Source organism: Pieris napi, chromosome 23, assembly GCF_905475465.1.
Source record: "Pieris napi chromosome 23, ilPieNapi1.2, whole genome shotgun sequence".
NCBI classification, from domain to species: domain Eukaryota; kingdom Metazoa; phylum Arthropoda; class Insecta; order Lepidoptera; family Pieridae; genus Pieris; species Pieris napi.
The window spans coordinates 3,576,810-3,594,759 of NC_062256.1; the positions used below are offsets into that span (position 1 = coordinate 3,576,810).

The 17,950-nt window shown below is 33.1% G+C and overlaps 2 protein-coding genes across 2 annotated transcripts; both read left to right on the forward strand.

Moving 5' to 3' along the window:
• Positions 1-933: 933 nt before the first annotated feature.
• LOC125061603 (TIP41-like protein) lies at positions 934-2,860 on the forward strand. Its single transcript, XM_047667111.1, has 6 exons — positions 934-1,143; positions 1,218-1,375; positions 1,479-1,658; positions 1,813-2,026; positions 2,365-2,523; positions 2,685-2,860. The coding sequence occupies exons 1-6, from the start codon at positions 1,111-1,113 to the stop codon at positions 2,781-2,783; spliced, it is 843 nt and encodes a 280-aa protein (XP_047523067.1). The 5' UTR covers positions 934-1,110; the 3' UTR covers positions 2,784-2,860.
• Positions 2,861-4,274: 1,414 nt separating this feature from the next.
• Positions 4,275-17,710, forward strand: LOC125061546. Its single transcript, XM_047667019.1, has 10 exons — positions 4,275-4,290; positions 4,731-4,941; positions 6,196-6,326; positions 7,408-7,665; positions 8,764-8,923; positions 9,469-9,641; positions 11,456-11,627; positions 12,820-13,128; positions 15,895-16,067; positions 17,345-17,710. Exons 1-10 carry the CDS (start codon positions 4,275-4,277, stop codon positions 17,578-17,580), a joined length of 1,839 nt encoding a protein of 612 aa, XP_047522975.1. The 3' UTR covers positions 17,581-17,710.
• The last annotated feature ends 240 nt before the right edge of the window (positions 17,711-17,950 follow it).

A 17,950-nucleotide genomic window follows, 5' to 3' on the forward strand; every position in this document is an offset into this window, starting at 1 on the left:
ATTATTTGTTTTATTGTCAGGATTGTGCTGACTGCTGTGCCAGAATTCTCATTTTTCTCTGTATATTGTGTGCGTTTTCCAATTACAGCACTAGCGCGCATTATGCGGCATAATGCTCAACGTTGAATGTTCCAACTACAGCAACGCTTCGCACAATTGAGCACTCTCAAAACTAATGCTCTCGCAATAAATACCAACACAGTGGCAGAAAATTGACCAGTGTTTTTCTTTAAGTTGGCTTTTATCGAAATTTTCGTTAGTAAATATTATTTATTGTTGAAAAATTTGTAAGGCTTTCGTTTCGTCGTAGATTTTGAAAATATGTAATTAAAGTTATTTCAAACTGTTTAGCAGTTTAAAAATAAATATAAGTATGGATGAAGGTATAAATAGATACTTTTTTTATATTCCATATTTAAAATATGAATACAATTTTATTTTAAAATTCAGATCTGTTAACAAATTTATTTTACAGGATTATACTTTTGTAAACATTGCAATGGTTTTGAAAAAGTATATAATTTTTTTAGAAATCATTTAAAAAAAATTACTCAAAACGTAAATGATCTACACTTCTTACATGAAACTATATATTTTACTGTTAATTTAGCTTGTTAAAACCTTATATTCTTTAAAGGTTTTCTCTTATTTCAGTAAAAAAATGTTAATGAAATAATTTGATTATTAAAATAAGCGTAAAAAGTTTTCAACCAATTATTATTGTTAACCACATTATTTATACATTAATGAGGTTGCTAACTCTATTCAGAACATTTTTTTTTCAACACTGACTTAGCGCACTCTGCTGATGCATTTGAAAACTAATAATTCACGTTCCAATTAAGCTTCAGCATTATGCGGCATTGTGCGGCACTGAGTCGAATTATGCTCTGTAATTGGAAAACGCACTGTGGCTTTAGAGTCTACTTGATCTGTGTAATAGCGAGAGCTTTGACCTCTTAGTTTGACGTATAGATTTAATTTGTGATTTTATTGTTTGGTTTTCTGATATGTGGTTGATGATTAAATCAATTAAATAAATACCAAATTTCTTAAAAAGAGATTAATAATCTTTCTTTCACATGCAAATTAGGCTACTATATCATTGAAATGAGTAGTCATTTTCCGAATTTGTTGACCGAGGTAATTTAGAAATAATAATACAATATTTTTCGACAGGCCAGTCTATAATATATTTATTTTATTTTGATAAACAGTTCAATCAAGTTGACTCGAGAGGATACACTTCAAACGCGAAGTCAATAGAGTTTGGACCATGGCATATATCATTTGATGTAAGCTGTATTCTTCCAAGTATGTGCTCAACCAAAATTGTTTGTGAACGAAATGATGATCAGTTCTGCCAGTTTTGTATGTAAGTTACATTTTGTTATAATAGAAAGTATTATTACTTTTATCTAAATATTTATGTGCGAAATAATCTACAGTTGTAAAATTAATTCTTAAAAAAATTTCAGATACAGCAGAGAATTAAGCATACCACATTTTCCTGATATGATATTTCCAAAGAATATTCTCATTTTACAGCATACCAATGGTGCTAAGATAGAGTTTAATCCTCTTGATGCATTAAAAAGAGTGTCAATTAGAACCGAGGCTATTGAAGTATCATGTGCAGAAGAATGGCTAGAAAGCAGGTAAGATTTTGTATGAATTTGGTGCATTCCATATTTGCTACAATTTAAATTAAAAAATGCTCATTATCATATATATATTCTCAAATAATTTGAAGTAGTAAAATAAAAAGTTTAGTACTTAAAATATTAAGTTGTTTTATACCATATCTTTCAGGCCAGGTGCAACAAAAAAGAAACAACCTTTTGATTGGACCTTTTCAACAGATTACAAAGGAACCCTGTCTGGCAATTTAACCGTCCAAGATACTCAAGAGACAATTGACTTTGAACTGCTAAAAAAGAAAGAACAAATATTATTCTATCATGATCTTACATTATTTGAAGATGAATTACATGATCATGGTATTTCAAAGCTATCAGTAAAAATTGTAAGTATAGACTTTTAAATACAAATTAAAAATTTGTAGAAATGTACGATCAAAGGTATTATAACTGATACACAGTATGCTGTTTGTATATCCATATTATCTTGGCATATATATTTGTCAGACAGGAGTGTGAGTAATAAGTTTATGAAAGGAAATTCTTTTAAAAATTCCTTGAAAATAAAGAATGTTACATTGAATAAAAAATCATATTTATCAAAGTGGTTTGTTCCACCATATTATATTATTGTATGACTAGTATTATGGACATAGTAAAACATTACCAAATATAATAAAGTCTTTATTAATAATATAATAACAGTATATGAAATCATTTTCAGAGAGTGATGCCAACATTTTGGTATGTCCTGTTGAGATATTTCTTAAGAGTAGATGATGTCCTTGTTCGATCCTTTGAGACCAGAATGTTTCATCTAATCAATACAGATTATGTATTAAGGGAGTTTACTGCCAAAGAAGCAAGGGCGCAGGATTTAAATGTAAGTTGCAAATTTTTTAATTTTAAATTTTGTTTAATCATATAAATACTGTTTTTATATTTATCTCCTTTGTGATGGCTATTTGTTATATGAAGTGACAGTATGTATTCAAGAAACTATGCTTAATTATCTATCTAATAAATCTTGTGTGAATTTTTCAGATGCCCACATCACTTATGAAGGATGCAGATGAAGTTATACCTCACTTGCCTGTCAAAGAAAAAATAACAGATAAACTGGTTGTTAATATAAATAATTAAAAATATAGATCTCAAAGTAATTTAAGTTGTATGTTGTAAATGTATCCTGGATTCTACATTAAAAGTTTCAATGTAAAGGTTTTTTTTAATTTTCTATATTATTCCTATATTTTGTTTTAAAATAGATTATAGAGTTACTGTATCATAACCACATAGACTTTAGAAAATATTTAGATTAGCCAAATATGAGGTATGTCAAAAAAGCTGAGACAAATTTTGAGCCTCAATCTTTATTAGGCAATCTTTCGAATTGAACATCCATCTTAATCTCAATTTGACTGGTGATGTTGTGATATTGAAATTGCCCCTAATTTCATGTTTTTATGGTATTCAATAATATTGAAGTAACAAGTACGGTGGGCAGAATTTTAGATAGTGGCTCACATACTTTCTGGTCACTATTATATGTGACTAGAAAGAGGGCATCTGGCATAAACCAGCCTGATCGGTCTTCGGCAGCTCTTGACTTCACTCCAGATCAATCCAGCTTCTTTCGCCTCAGCAATGATGCTTCGTTGCCCGGTCCACGTTTGCCTTGGCGATTCCAGTATAAATCCAGTATAGTTCTGTCAATTAGAAACTTATTGCATTATTCCCATTGTTGCTGATTTGCTCTCGGGCCAGAATATCCGGAGGAAGTCCACGAAGATTTACCCATATAGTGTTTGCCACCACTGTCTTTGATGGCAGACAAATCGCAATATGAAAAAATATGTTCTTATTTAAACTAAAAATAATCTGTTGATTGTCTAAAATGTGCCATTTATTGTGTGACGCGGTGTATAAGGCAATATAATATAACCAACCCCTTTATATTTATTATATAGCAAATTAATCAAACGCAACATAATGAATTGGATTCATCACAACCACGCGGGTCTGGTGTATTTTTACATCGTAACTTTTCAGGCAACTGAATAGTTTTATCGATAATTCACCTAGTCTATTTATACGTATATAACATAAATTCTGAAAACAAAATTAATCCTAACTAACATCAAATATACGATTAGAATATTGTTATTATTTTTTGTAGCTTGATCCTAGAACCAAGGAATTTATTAGTGATACCTATTGACGCGCGCCATGTTTAGGTGGACCTATTCACAAACTTTCCTTCGATTTGGATTTTGGCGCCATCTCATATTAAATGGATTTCCTGAGAATTTAAGAGCAAACTGCCTAGTTTCAGTTAAATTCATTCGTTTTTGGAAACAATGAAATTGGCAGCATGTAAATTTTAATACTGATAAGATTTTTTATATTCATCGTGATTGTATGAAGCTGCTTTTTGACATTAAAAATTAAATATATGTTTTGATTAATTATTATCTGATATGTGATCATTATCCTAAGATTTAACTTACAATGTTAAAGGGTTTTTTATCGGCAATCATCGATGCAACTAATTATTGATAATATTTATTTTAATTATGAAACTTATATAATATGTAAATTTAATCATCATAATTTTCTGTTGGGTGTAATGAAATGGACTTAACTGCAAGTATTTAAGTGTGAAAATGTTTTTTTTACGTACTGTTTTAAATGGTGAGTCAAAATTAAAATATATTTTGGTGGTTAAAGACACTGCAGATTACGCCGGATTTTACTTAAACTTAATTTTTCTTAACTCTTGAAAATTATTTCCATCTGGGCTTGAAACTACGCATCACGTTGATTCTTAGCGAGAAAATTGAAAAACAATAATTATTGTCTTTGGTTTCCGTGAGTCCTTGTTAAAACTTCTTTAATGTAGATAAACGTGATTTATTACGTTATTATTAAATTAATTAATTATTGAATTTATTACAACTCGACGTTCCAAATGCTTTTCAGAAATTGTCAGATTTCCTGAGCACAAATGCGTTTATGGCAATTGTAGAAATTATGTACTATTATTATTCGTCGAGTAAACGAAAATATATAGCTAAATTGTATTTGCAGTTGCTTTCCTAACATGCGCGAGCGCTGTTTTACTGAAGTTTAATGATCCATTAATTGCTCAAGAGGGTTTGGGATGGCCCCATAGCCTTCAAGTAGCTGAAGGGCATGAAGCTTTGATGAAATTGGGTGTGACGTTAGAGAATCAGGAGTCGTGTGTAATAACAACCCCAGGTGGTGTTACTTTTGATATTGACTCGCCGCCAAGCAACAGGTGATTTTTTAATATGAACTGTGTAAAAAAAAGGGTGCGTGTACTTATGTACGCGTGTAAGAAGTTATACTTCTTTGGCATTATTAAAAATAGTTTTTGATTGCATGCCAATAATTAATTACAATTAAATAATCAAAGACTGGAAAAGGAGTCAATAAAGTTCAGTTTACATTTGAAAAATTAAATTAATAAATATTTATTATTATTCTCTTACATTAAATGTAACATAAATTCAATTATTATTCGAATGTTGTTTTTAAATTAAGTTCAATGCTGTAGCATCTTCCGTGGGCAACTTCATTCTGTTGATTTTGTGTCACGGTGCGCGCGCATCGTAAAATTTCACTCACATAAATTTTTCATAACGCGCCTAAAGAAGTATAACTTCAAAAATGGTGCTACAACAGTTTTAGGTCCGGGCCTCAGATTTCTGTATCTGTTTCGTGATCATTTGTTAATCTAATAGGCAAGTAGGTGATCAGCCTCCCGTCATCGACTTTTTGGGTCTAAGGCAAGCCGGTTTACTCACGATGTTTTCCTTCACCGTTCGAGCGAATGTTAAATGCGCACATAGAAAGAATGTTCATTGGTGCACAGCCGGCGATTAGGTTCGATCCCCGGTTATGTGGTGACCTCAGGGATAAGAGGCCAAGTGCTCATATGAACTGGATATCTAATACTATGATAGCCCAACTTAAATTGTTGCTTAATTCATGGGCAATGGTTTTAAATATTTAGATTTTTTTAGTTCAATTTTGCTTTATTTGTGAGAGGTCTGAATCTAAGGCTATATATGTCAAAACCTTTTTAATAAATTAGGTATTGGATTTGATATAAGATGCAACCTTGTAATAAATAGATATACAAAATCAAAATTATTAAAAATAAGTAAAATGTTGGTTACAATAAATTATACAAATAATATAATATTAATTAAGTTTTATAAATATGTCGACGACTCATTGGTCTAGTGGTTAGTACCCCTAACTGCGAATACTCCCGGGTTCGATCCCCGGCTGAGACAAACATCGATGTGATGAGCATTTGGTGTTGTGCTTAGGTTTTGGGTGTTTAAATATGTATTTATATGTCTATCTATCTATAATATGTATGTATATCCGTTGCCTAGTACCCATAACACAAGCTTTACCAGCTTAGCATGGGACTAGATCAATTGGTGTGAATTGTCCAATCAAAAAAAAAAAAAGTATAACTTGTTGGTCCAAACGATTTTATTTTTAAAAATGCTTTAAGATTTTCGCGATGGGACGAAACTTGTAGTGTAAAAGTTAAAGAAGTCCGAGAAGGTGATACAGGAAGATGGCGGCTGACTGCAACTGGTGACAATACCACCGTCAGGGGGTGGACGGAAGTTCATGTAATAGGTACGTGTGAATTCCTTGGCGGTACTACCACGCCACCAAGCGGCAATTTGGGTCGCAGAAAGTTTAGCTTTAGGAGACTCTCATACAGTGGCGTAACAATAGGGTGGCAGGGCTGGCAAAATGCCACAGGCCCCGACCCAACAGGGCTCCTGCCCAAGAGATATTATGTTTTATGGATGAATTTGAAGTCTCCAATACGCATTGGGCTAGCGTGGGGACTACAGACCATTCCCTCTCGCTTAAATTTAAACCTACAACGTGACGATTTTTACTGATAGGGCCCCATCAAAAGAATTTGCCACGGGCCCCAGATGGTATAGTTACGGCACTGGTCCCATAAGAACTGTGCTTCTAACCTACGTCTAAATTTGTTGTTATAGACACCCTTAGGGTTAACGGTTACTTTAGCCATTTAAGAAAATTCACATTAAAAAAAAATTTTGGAGGCTAGAAAAATTGCATCCTTAAATTAATCTGCACATACTGAGTAGTTGCTTAGACAATTACAAATCTACCATTATGTATTTAACGAATCTTAGTGCAGCTGTTTCCCTATATTCTGGCTCAAGTCCTAATTTAGTATTAAGCCTCAAAATAGTCCATATATTCTTGAAGTGAAACTTCTTTATCGGGGTTGAAAAAAAATTGTGTAACATTTTTTCGTTACGCGTCACATTTTTCGGTTACGCGCCATCTTTTTCTTGTCCCTACCACGGTTGATCCGAAGAGATTCGAAGCCATTAGTAACAAAAATATATAATAACGATAACAATGATAGTAATAGGTACTAATACTAATAATTCTATTACAATTAATGAAATTCTGTAATAATCTTAGTACTACATAGTAGTACAGTAATAAGTTAAAATGAAATAATTGTATTTGTATTCATGTCTATGATAATAAAAGCCTTTTGTTAAACTTTATCTAATTTAACTTTATTTAACCAATTTCTGTAAAGTTGCATATAGTAGATCATTTTTCGAAAAATAAGGTCATAAAGAAGTTTCACTTCTTACGTGTGTACACCTAGTACACGCACACATTTTTTTCTTTATTTACCCAGCGAATATTTTTTCAGAAGAACTACCCTCGACAATAGCTCCACCAATAATCCTACGGGATGGCAAAAGTGAAGTGAAAATAGATCTATCAACTGAAGACAATTCATACTGTTTAGTCGCAAAACCGTTTTCTGACAGTGCTCTAGTACCGGGACCTATTTGTTCAGTAACCCTAGATAGAACCACGAGAGCTGTACAGGGTACGTGGGATGTCCTATTGGGAGTCCCGGGTAGAATGGAGGAGGTACCAATGAGGAGAGAGGTTGTTGTTGAAGGTATAATATTTTCATGTATAATTTTTCGGAAGAGTCTCTGGAAGTCTCGCATCTCGTCATAGTCGTAGAATAGTGACGGATCTGACAAATAGTAAACTTTACAGGGCAGCCATTTAAAAATAATATAATTATGTTAGTTTTTGTTATAACTATTTTAATTCATATTCTGTTATTATTAAGCATACAAGCAAACAAAAGGGTTTGTTTTGAAACAAAATAAAAATAATAACATTAAATTATTACACAGTAAGTAATCAGTATTCTAGAAAAATCACATGTTTCTATCGAATCCGTCACTTTACCTACTGATTAATTTGAAATTTAAAACACAACGATTTTTTTTAATGTAGCCGTAATATTTAGTCAATGTTGTATCCATATATAATAAAAAGTGGAATTCGGATTTTTTCAAATCCGACATTGTTCTACGATCATGACGATCTATATTATAAATATTTTGTGTTTATCCGATTCCACGCGAACAAAGATGCGCGGGAAAGATACGTCAAATCTCATTTATCAAAAAAAGTTGAAATGTAATAAGAATATAACACGATCTACCATCTTTTCTGTCGCTTTATTTTATCGCGAATATTGTTATCAATTGACGATAATCACGGTTTTATCGCAATATTTAGATTTATAATATATGTAGAAATTTCGTGATATTTTCACTAAGCGTCAGCGATATAAATTTTGGTACGTCACAAATTGACAGTGGTAGAATCCAGGAAAATCTATTTATAGTCTAAGCATTTAAGACTACAGTATTGAATTCATTTTTGGATTTTATATATATTTATATACCCACATATGACATATGCCTTTTTCGCGAAGGGGAAGGCAGAAATCACGAATCTCCAATTTCTACTGTATTATCAAATTTATTTCGATAAAATATATATTGTTCAAATTAAACACATATTAAAGACGCTTCAATCGTAACATAATAAGTAGAATTTATAAATTAGGTGAGATTTCCCGGGCTTTATGGATAATGAAAAGCTGTGTTTTTATTTAAAGATTGTATCACACAAACAGTCTGCCAATGGTTAGTGATCGGAATAGGACAAATTATGATATGTTTAATGTTTTTAGCGGAACGCCTGGATGTTGGTTATATCCATGACAATAATAAGCTGCACTTATATTGTAATATTTTGCACACGGAGAAAAATATCACCTTCTGTCGATTTCAAAGAACATCTAAATTATTTGGATATAATGTGGTTGATGGATTAAGCGATGGTAAACACAGGCAAGTTGATCAGTACTGCCTTGCGATTCTGTAACTCACTTTTCGTAAAGCAGTCATTTTACGATTTGGCATTCTGATAAACAACAAAGTACAAGCTCCCACCTAATCAGAGTGCCAAATCAAAAAATTACTGCTTCACGACTGATTTGAGCACGACCGCCGCAGTGAATTCGAAAAGTGAGTTACAGAATCGCACGGCTGATCCGAAACAATTATTGTTTCCTCGGAAATCTAACTCCATGTGACCCAAACGTGTTTAACAAGTCTCAGCGAGATGAACTTCGAACATATTAATTGAATTTCTGTAAGCCCTAAGTGTGAAAAAGAGTATTTAGTAGAAATAAATAATTAGCTTCTATTTTAATAAAATCCGCTTTTTATTACAACTAATGATCAGCCTTCTTTGCCTATCATTACGAATATTATTTTTCTGGGAATCGAAACTGGAACCTTTGAGTTATCCACCCTATGTGTGTGTCAGCCACACAGGTAATAGCGGATCGAAATAAGATCTTCCGTAATTTTGGTAAAATATGTATTCGCAGTTATTATGGGAAAGGCTTCCTAAGAAGAGAGTGCGGTATCACGATCCAGAATCCAATAGCGGATGACTACGGGTCGTGGCGATGTACCCTTGGTGTCAATATGTGGGAGGACAAAGTGATTAAAGAACAACCACCTATGCAGGCCTTGATCAGCGTGGCTCCTAAATTTAGAGGTATGTTATATTAATTTTTACTGTTAGTCAAGTTTTAAAAACCATTTCAGATAACTTTCAAGCGACCAAGAAACTTATGTTAATTATTATTTTTGTTTCGTTAAATTTTAATCCGCAAAAACGCTCTATGCAAGATGGCGTTGTGCCATTTTCTGTGACATAACGTGCTTGTAAACAACAACGTTGTAAACAAACGTCAAGTTTTATATCTGTTAATGAATACTTGGCGATTTGTGTGAAACTTTAAGTGATTTCTGTGTAAAATGAGTTACAAATGGTGTGCAGTGCCAAAATGTACAAATACGTCAATTAAAACCCCGGAAAAGTTATTTATATGTGTTCCAAGAAATGTTAAAATGCGTCGAAAGTGGTTGGAACTTTCTCGGAGGAATTGTGATGAAATAATGCCGAGTTCCAATATATTTTTTTGTGAAGACCACTTCAATGTAAGTAAACTTGTCTAATATTAGTAAATTAATTGTATTGTGAATTTGGAAATATAAATTGCTACAATGATTCTTGTCGCCCGGCTTGCATATTTATTTCCTTTTCTATAATATAAAATAAAGATAATCATAGTTTTACGGTTTCAATGAGTTTTTAACTAGATGATCCTAAGATTTTCATATTCATAACTAACTAATTTACTTGTTACAGTTGCAACAAGACATGGCAAATTATTGTGAGTATAAAATGGGTTTCAGTCAGAGGATAATTATGGTGGATAAAGTTTTACCTTCTAAATTTATTTGTCAGTCAGACTGCAATAAAAGAATTAGTGGTGCTGGCACTTCTCGTAAAGCATTTGTCAAGAGGCAAAGAAAGAGACTCATTCAGGAATGTGAAAACACCATACAACAACCAATAATAACCAAAAATCAGCATTCTGCTATTATAGAACCAACTTTACTCAAATACCTCCCCACTGATACTGTAGAACCTACAATAAACAACAACCAGCCTGTTGATGAACAATATATATTGGGGTTATAGGGTAGGTAAACTTAGATTCTTAACTCTTTAACATGTTTTTTCTAAAATGTCTACAAAAAATCATGATAATTCTTGCATTTTGTAAAACTTAATATTTTATCTTTTCAGAATTATTGAAATTAGCTGATAAATGCACAACAGATAGTTATTTTCTAACTGCTAAAAATGTGATGTTTCTTCAATAAAGTGCATGTTAGAAGCCATGCGGCATATGATAAACAATGATTCTGAGATCATGATGTAGCTGTTTCTCCACATTAAAAATTACTTACTTTACAGGACGAAAAGTAAGGTACAACAGGGTTGGTAAATTTAAGAAGAGGATTAAATATGGATGAAGATTAATTTTAAAGTGATGCATTTTTATATATCACATGCATGGTCATGAAAAGCATCTTAGACAAGTCCTTACACAAAAAGTTTTTTTAAAGTTGAAGATTTAAGAAATAGATAGTGGTAATCCCAGGTGCTTAGAACACTTATTAGAAGAATTAAAATTATATGTGGTTTCTTGTGTCTTTTATCTTCTCCTTATGGTGTTGATTTTAATCAGGTCATAATTCAATTTTTTTTTTCAAATTTAATTCTTTATTACATTTTTCTTTCAATTCAAATAAAACTTGTTTAAGAAATAAAAAACCCAATTTATTATCTTAATTAAATAATAGGACATTCTGTGTTTACAGTTGAACACAATTTTGTGAACATAAACAATACTAGTTGTCTTTGAAAATTCAAGATTTTGCTGAATTTAAACTGAAATAGAATACATTAATTTTGTCTATGAATAGTATTATGTCAATTGTCAAACCCTTTCCCAGGGTCTTCCCGCCAACAACGCGATATCGAAGATACGACGATATTCGTTCAAGAAGATGGCGCATTACTTGTATCTTGTCACGCAGATTTTTCACTTAAATACTGCTGGTTCCAACATCCAAATGGGTCTCAGTTTACACCTGTACGACTTGTCAATGAAGATCAACCTTTTTGGTAGGTATATACTCACCACATTACTAGGTAGAAATAGACCGCTTCCTTTAACTAAAGTACTCTTAGATCTGTGCTGTATTAAAAAGAGACAAATTACTGACTCATAGACTTGTGAAAATCACTTGTTTTACGGAATTATAGTGGTTTCTGTTTCTGGTTTTAACATATTAAAATAGCTTTGTTTTCGGAAACGATTACTTCAGAATTTAGATATTAAAAAATATATATAAAAACAGAATTTTTCAAAATAGATTGTGAAATAGCTTAAATCCAATGTTAGCACATGCCTGTGCTAATGTGTATAATAATTAGAGCTGTAGCAAACCGTATGTATTCGTTACTGAGTAACGAGTACGCCATCTAGTACCGAGTAACGAAACGTTACTCACAAATACATTTCGTTACTCGCATTTTTCGTAGTATGAGTATCTACATGTTTCAGTTTACGCAAGTACTATTGATGTGTGTATAGAAACATTTGCTGATCGTATGTTTTACGCATGCGCGAGCATATTCGGTGAATTTAAAAACGTACATTACAAAGAGCGATGTTTGTTTATTATGTGAAGTAGGTAGAATTTGAAAATTCGTCGTCGTCCAAGTTTTATTTTTTACAGATGTTTAATTTTATTCTAAGCAAAAATATTTTTATGTTGATTTATCGTTAGAATGCTATTCAAGTATTATTATCAATAAATAATTTTCGACACCTATTTGTTGCTTTTTCATTATAATTGATGCATATGCAATAGATTGCGATGTTATTGATATATAACATTAACATTTAACATAAGCTCACGGTTAAAAGTGTCAAAATAGTAAATCCGAATTTTTTAAGAGAAGTAACGAGTAACGATACTATAGTAACGAGTACTAATTGTTATAGTAACGAATACATACGGGTACGCTTTTTTTCGTTACTTTTACACCTCTAATAATAATCCAAAGAAATCAATTTTATATGAACACGCATAGAACATAGCGTAAGATTCAAAGTTGCCACTCCCAAAATCCAATATTTTTTGACTGATACATTATTATTCTTAAATTTGTTAACTCGATTTGACTCTGAATTTTATCCAACAATTTATATACAAATATTTGGCATCTGTCTATTAATACTTCATCAAACACAGAGTTCTGTATCAGTATATCGCTATATCACTATACTACAGCATATGAACTTCTCTAGGTACACGGGCGAAGGTTTAGCCGTTGGGCAATGTGGAATTACGTTTAAACATGTAACAAAACAGGATTCTGGTATTTGGCGTTGTCATATGGGCCCTAAGCGTCAAGCTGGTATAGAAACCACAAATAATATTGAAGTGAGAGTCACAGGTCCTTTAGCTGCTAATAAGAGGGAAATTCAGGCTAGGATCGGGGAGTCAATCACTTTGTACTGTCATACAGCTAATGGAAATCGGCCGTTGTATTATTGCCGATTCCTCTCGCCTTCGTATGTCGGACTTAACATAGATTCATCGGTGACTAAGGCAGAGTAAGTAATCATTTGTGATACTATAATAATTAAGTATTAATGTCCCACGCTAATAGCTTTTCCGTTCGCTATTGACTGTATCATGTCATGATAGGTTTCAGAGTCAACGTTTAAAGCAACGAACTTTGTGACGACTTTTTATGTAAGGGATTAGGGATGACGTATTGGTTTATAAGATTTTATACAATTAAGTATTTTGTCTGTGGCATTTGTGTCACAACAATATAGTCTGTAGGAATACTTTTTAATATTACTAGCAGATGATTTACGAATTATATAACAAAGCGATTACTGATAATAAAAGTCTCACTATTATTAAATTATAAAATACGAGACTATTAATGATTAACTTTATGTAACAAGCGTCAAAAAATTATCACGCTACGAGATAATAATTCAATCTAGGCTAACTGATTGTACTTTGCTATTGATAACACTTAGTTGTTATATAATCCTAAGTTATTACCTAGTAGTAAAAATATATTGCTGGATTTTCTCGGACACTTATTTCATACTTAATAGTGTGGCATGGCTGGCAAAATGCCACGGGCCCCCGACCCAGGAGGGCTCCTGCCCAAGAGAATTATGTTCTATGGATGAATGTGAAGTCTCCAATACGCATTGGGCTAGCGTGGGGACTACAGACCATTCCCTCTCGCCTAACAGAGGAGGCCTATGGCCATTAGTGGGACATATACAACGTGTAATTGAGTACGCTGAAAATCTAGAAGTTTATTAAAACTAAACTGAAAACAACGTGACGATTTTTACTGATAGGGCCCCATCAAAAGAATTTGCCACGGACCCCAGATGGTATAGTTACGCCACTGCTTCAACTAATCATACAAGATAAACTGGCAAGTAGATATCTGGCCGCAAACACACGTCTTGTTAGAAGAATCTTGGACAATGGTTTGGTCAAAATACCATATCATTGTTCCGAAGCGCGACCTTCGAAACATATTTTTTTTTACTTTTCTCTCTGTTACTGATGCTCGAAGGTAGTGTGGAGGCTGTGGTGTTAACAGACTTTGTCATTACCATTTAGTTTTGCTGGAGTAATAACTGAGCGTATCTTCCTCTCCAAGGGACAGCTAAACTATAGTATACTTTTATTTTGTAGCCATACTTCTGTCCCTGTGGAATAAATGATTTGTTTATTTGTTTGTATTATAAAGCCGACGCGCTCCCTGGTTTGGATGGGCGCGTAACTCCCAATCGCGATACCGATCCCAATAAAAGCTTGTGCTGCGCAATCCCTTAGGCGATATCAGCGCCATGGATATTGAAAGAACTACATCGAACTTGCTTACAAATCGGAAATGTTATCGCTATAGGCTATTACATAGACATACAAATATAGTCATCAAGAAACGCTATAGGACGACCAAATAAGCGCGGATGAAATCGCGGCACATAGCTTATCAAATATCTGTGTTAAAACATTGATTAATTTCACGTAATACGAATTACGAAGTAATTTTAATAATAGCTATTAATCAGCGCATGTGGTTTTTCCGGGTGATGACAGTTGACATTTGACACTTGAGGTTACAATAGGTTATAAATGTTCTCTAGAATAAAAACTCGTTTTGAATATATTTTCCTTGTTTAATTACGAGAAAAAACCGTATTCATAATTAAGATCTCTGTCAACGTTATATCGGATAATTTATTGATTTTGGTGTGGATAAAGTATTAAATAATTCCTATTTGTCTTATATGCCGCGTTGCGACAGCTTTACTAGTTCTGCAAATAGAATGCTGCGGAATTCCAGTTCGGGGATGTTCATACGTTTTATTGATATAATACATACTAATATATTAATATTTTGACATATTGCATACAAATTTGACATAGTTGATCTGCTTTCATGGTGAATAAAGACTAAATATAGTGACCCGCCACAGCTTCTCACGTCCACGTTGTCACGTCCGTTCTAGATATTGGTGATATTCAATAAATTCCGTGTGATAGCTTTGAGTTTATCGCGAAAAGACTGATAGATAGATACGGCGGAGTCTCCATATTATGTATTAATAGCGATTTCGTCATTGCTTGTGGTGGCGTCCATGCGTAGGGTTGTCCCTGCAATATGTCCGAAGGGGACGATGGCTGACCATGCGTCGTCGACGGGTGCTTGTGGTGACTGGCCATGCTTGAACTCGTCAATAACAACCAGTCACTACACGCTCTAACCTCGATCGTATTTTGCTTGCTTTTGTTTTTCCCGATGATATTAAGCGTATGTTACTTTATTATTATGACATTTTGTTTCAATATGTCAAGTAAAGCATGACAGTCCCTTACAATTTCCTTGTTCAAAACTAGGCGATTATAAGAGTCGCGGAGAGTGTCTTGGCAGTTCTTTTTGCTCGCTGTACGCCCTTGACTTGAGAATTTTAATTTTTGTTTATTTTTTTTAAATATTGACGTTCTATAAGTTATATAGAGAATTATCACTGAATAAATTCATAACCCTCATTTTATAATCTCATTACTTTAATGGGATTGATTTTCTCCAGATCAAACAAATTGTATGACTCAAAACTTGGCAATTAAAAAAAGTGGCGGAGAGTTTCTCGAAAGTTCTTCTTGCCCGCTCTCCGCCTTTGACTTCCGAACTGGTAGTAAATGTATATTTAGAATCAATTTAACATCTTTTCTGTTGACGTTCATAAGTGTTCTTATTTACCTATATAAATAAAGTTATTTTGAGTTTGAAATTTTGATTTGATGCCCATAAAACTGTTCTTACATTCTAGCGCCATCTTGGATCGCTTCTATTTCACGCCTGGACGTAACATTACAGTGGGTGATTGTTCTCTTACGATAAGTTCTGTACATGAAGATGACATTGGTAACTGGACCTGCGCGGCTATTGTCAACGATGACGTCATGGAATCCAGTGATGTGATACGAGTTTTCAGCGTAACAGGTAATATAGATGTTAATATTTCTAAGTACAGTAAAAGCTCCCTATTCGCGCTTCCTTTATTCGCGTTTTCACTATTCGCGGATTAAAAAAATGCAACACACTTTCTTTATTCGCGGCAAAAAATTTCTTTATTCGCGGATCTAAAATTTCATACAAAATTCCAATAGGTGTTTAACGCAATATCATATAGATAATATGGAGTGTAATCCTGATATGAAAGTTGCTGGAAGAAATTTGACATAGCAAAATGCATCGTAAACATAAAAGAATCATTGGACGAACTGAAACCACACACATTGAAGTCATGCTGTGAAAAAACTATGGCCTGCTCTGACTGCGGAAAATGACGAAGAATTCGTGCAAGTTCCAACTTTGACTGCAAACATAGCCGAAATTGCAAATGGAATAGGACGAGATGGGTTCGAACAGACAGAATCAAGTGACATTCAGGAATTACTTGAATCGCAAGATGAAGATTTGACTGAAACCGACTTGGAGGAAATGTTAAATTCACAGCCCATTGAAGAAGAGGCTACAACTAGCACTGTAAATGGGACATTTACTCTAAGCCTGAGGATAATGATTACATAATGTTCAATAACATCAATAAAATTGGTTTTCTTATATATTTGTGTTTTTTATTTTGGCACCTAGGAACGTATCCCCTATAAACCCATATAAATTACCATTCTGTATTCACGGTTTCTGTATTCGCGGCATATTTATGGAACGTATACCCCGCGAATAAAGAGATTTTACTGTACTTATAAATGATCGTCTTGCCTTTGTAAACAGGGTGTCCCATTATTTCAAGCTGTATTCGGGTTATGGGACTCAAGAAAATTAATAAAAAAAATCATGGTACATTACTTTTCAAACAGTATTTAATTTTTGCGCAGCCTGTGATGAAGTTGGTTTACGGACGATAGGTTAACGTGACAACGTCATAACGAAAAACGTCTTCTAGTGAAAGAGATAGATAGGCTCATGCGTACAATGAGCGTAACGGGACAATGAGTCATACTTTTTCGTGCGTGCAGCCGGTGTTCATCGTTTTATTACTAATATAATCTTAAACAGTCTAATAAAAACTAAAAACTAACAAAAAAATACTTCACTGAAAGAGACAAAATCGTAGATGAAACAGTGCAACATTGAGTTTTTATAAAGTTTTTTTTTTTTAATTGCTCTGGCACGATTTGTTCATTAGCCAAATATAAAGGCGTTTCTTGTATTATCAGTTACTAGGTATTTACATAAAAATAATTAATTTTCAGAATCTCGTTACCAAGCTGGCATAATTGGCGGAAGTATTGGGGCGGCAGTACTTGTTCTAGTTCTCATGGGCTACGTGTTTTATAAACGGGGATCGACAATTTTATCCCTGTTCAAAAGGCAGGACCCATCTCCAGATGGTTTCTCTCAAAGAATGTCGGAAATCACTGGTGTCACATCAAGATCCAGTCAGAGCAGTAATGAATCGGAGAGAGATTTGGGAACAAGACAAAACTGAATTAAATAAGGGCAAGACTCTTGCCTGCTTGCTGCTAATTCATTGAGAGATTAATTTTATTCATAATAAAATTGGATAAAATTTATCAATTTTATTTACATATCATTAATTATAAAACTAATTTTAATCATTCTAGTTTTTATCAAAATCCATAATAATTGATATTAAACTTAAAAATTCAAATTACTTTCGTCTCATTATCTTGAAACAAAATTTTTGAAGTGAATGACACATGTTTTTTGTTAAATTAGTTATGCACTTCTTTCTTATTTTTTCAGAGTAGCCTGTTGCATCCTTTGTAATGTATGTTAATTTTTTATCTTCGTAACGAGGATTCAATAAATAAATACTTCAATTCCATAGTCAAAGT

Coding starts and splice junctions, on each gene's coding strand:
- LOC125061603 (XM_047667111.1), top strand. CDS start 1,111: ATGAGTAGTCATTTTCCGAATTTGTTGACCGAG. Junction 1,144..1,217: donor TTCCGAATTTGTTGACCGAG/GTAATTTAGAAA, acceptor TTTGATAAACAG/TTCAATCAAGTTGACTCGAG. Junction 2,027..2,364: donor CAAAGCTATCAGTAAAAATT/GTAAGTATAGAC, acceptor AATCATTTTCAG/AGAGTGATGCCAACATTTTG.
- LOC125061546 (XM_047667019.1), top strand. Junction 8,924..9,468: donor TTAAGCGATGGTAAACACAG/GCAAGTTGATCA, acceptor ATGTATTCGCAG/TTATTATGGGAAAGGCTTCC. Junction 9,642..11,455: donor CGTGGCTCCTAAATTTAGAG/GTATGTTATATT, acceptor ACCCTTTCCCAG/GGTCTTCCCGCCAACAACGC.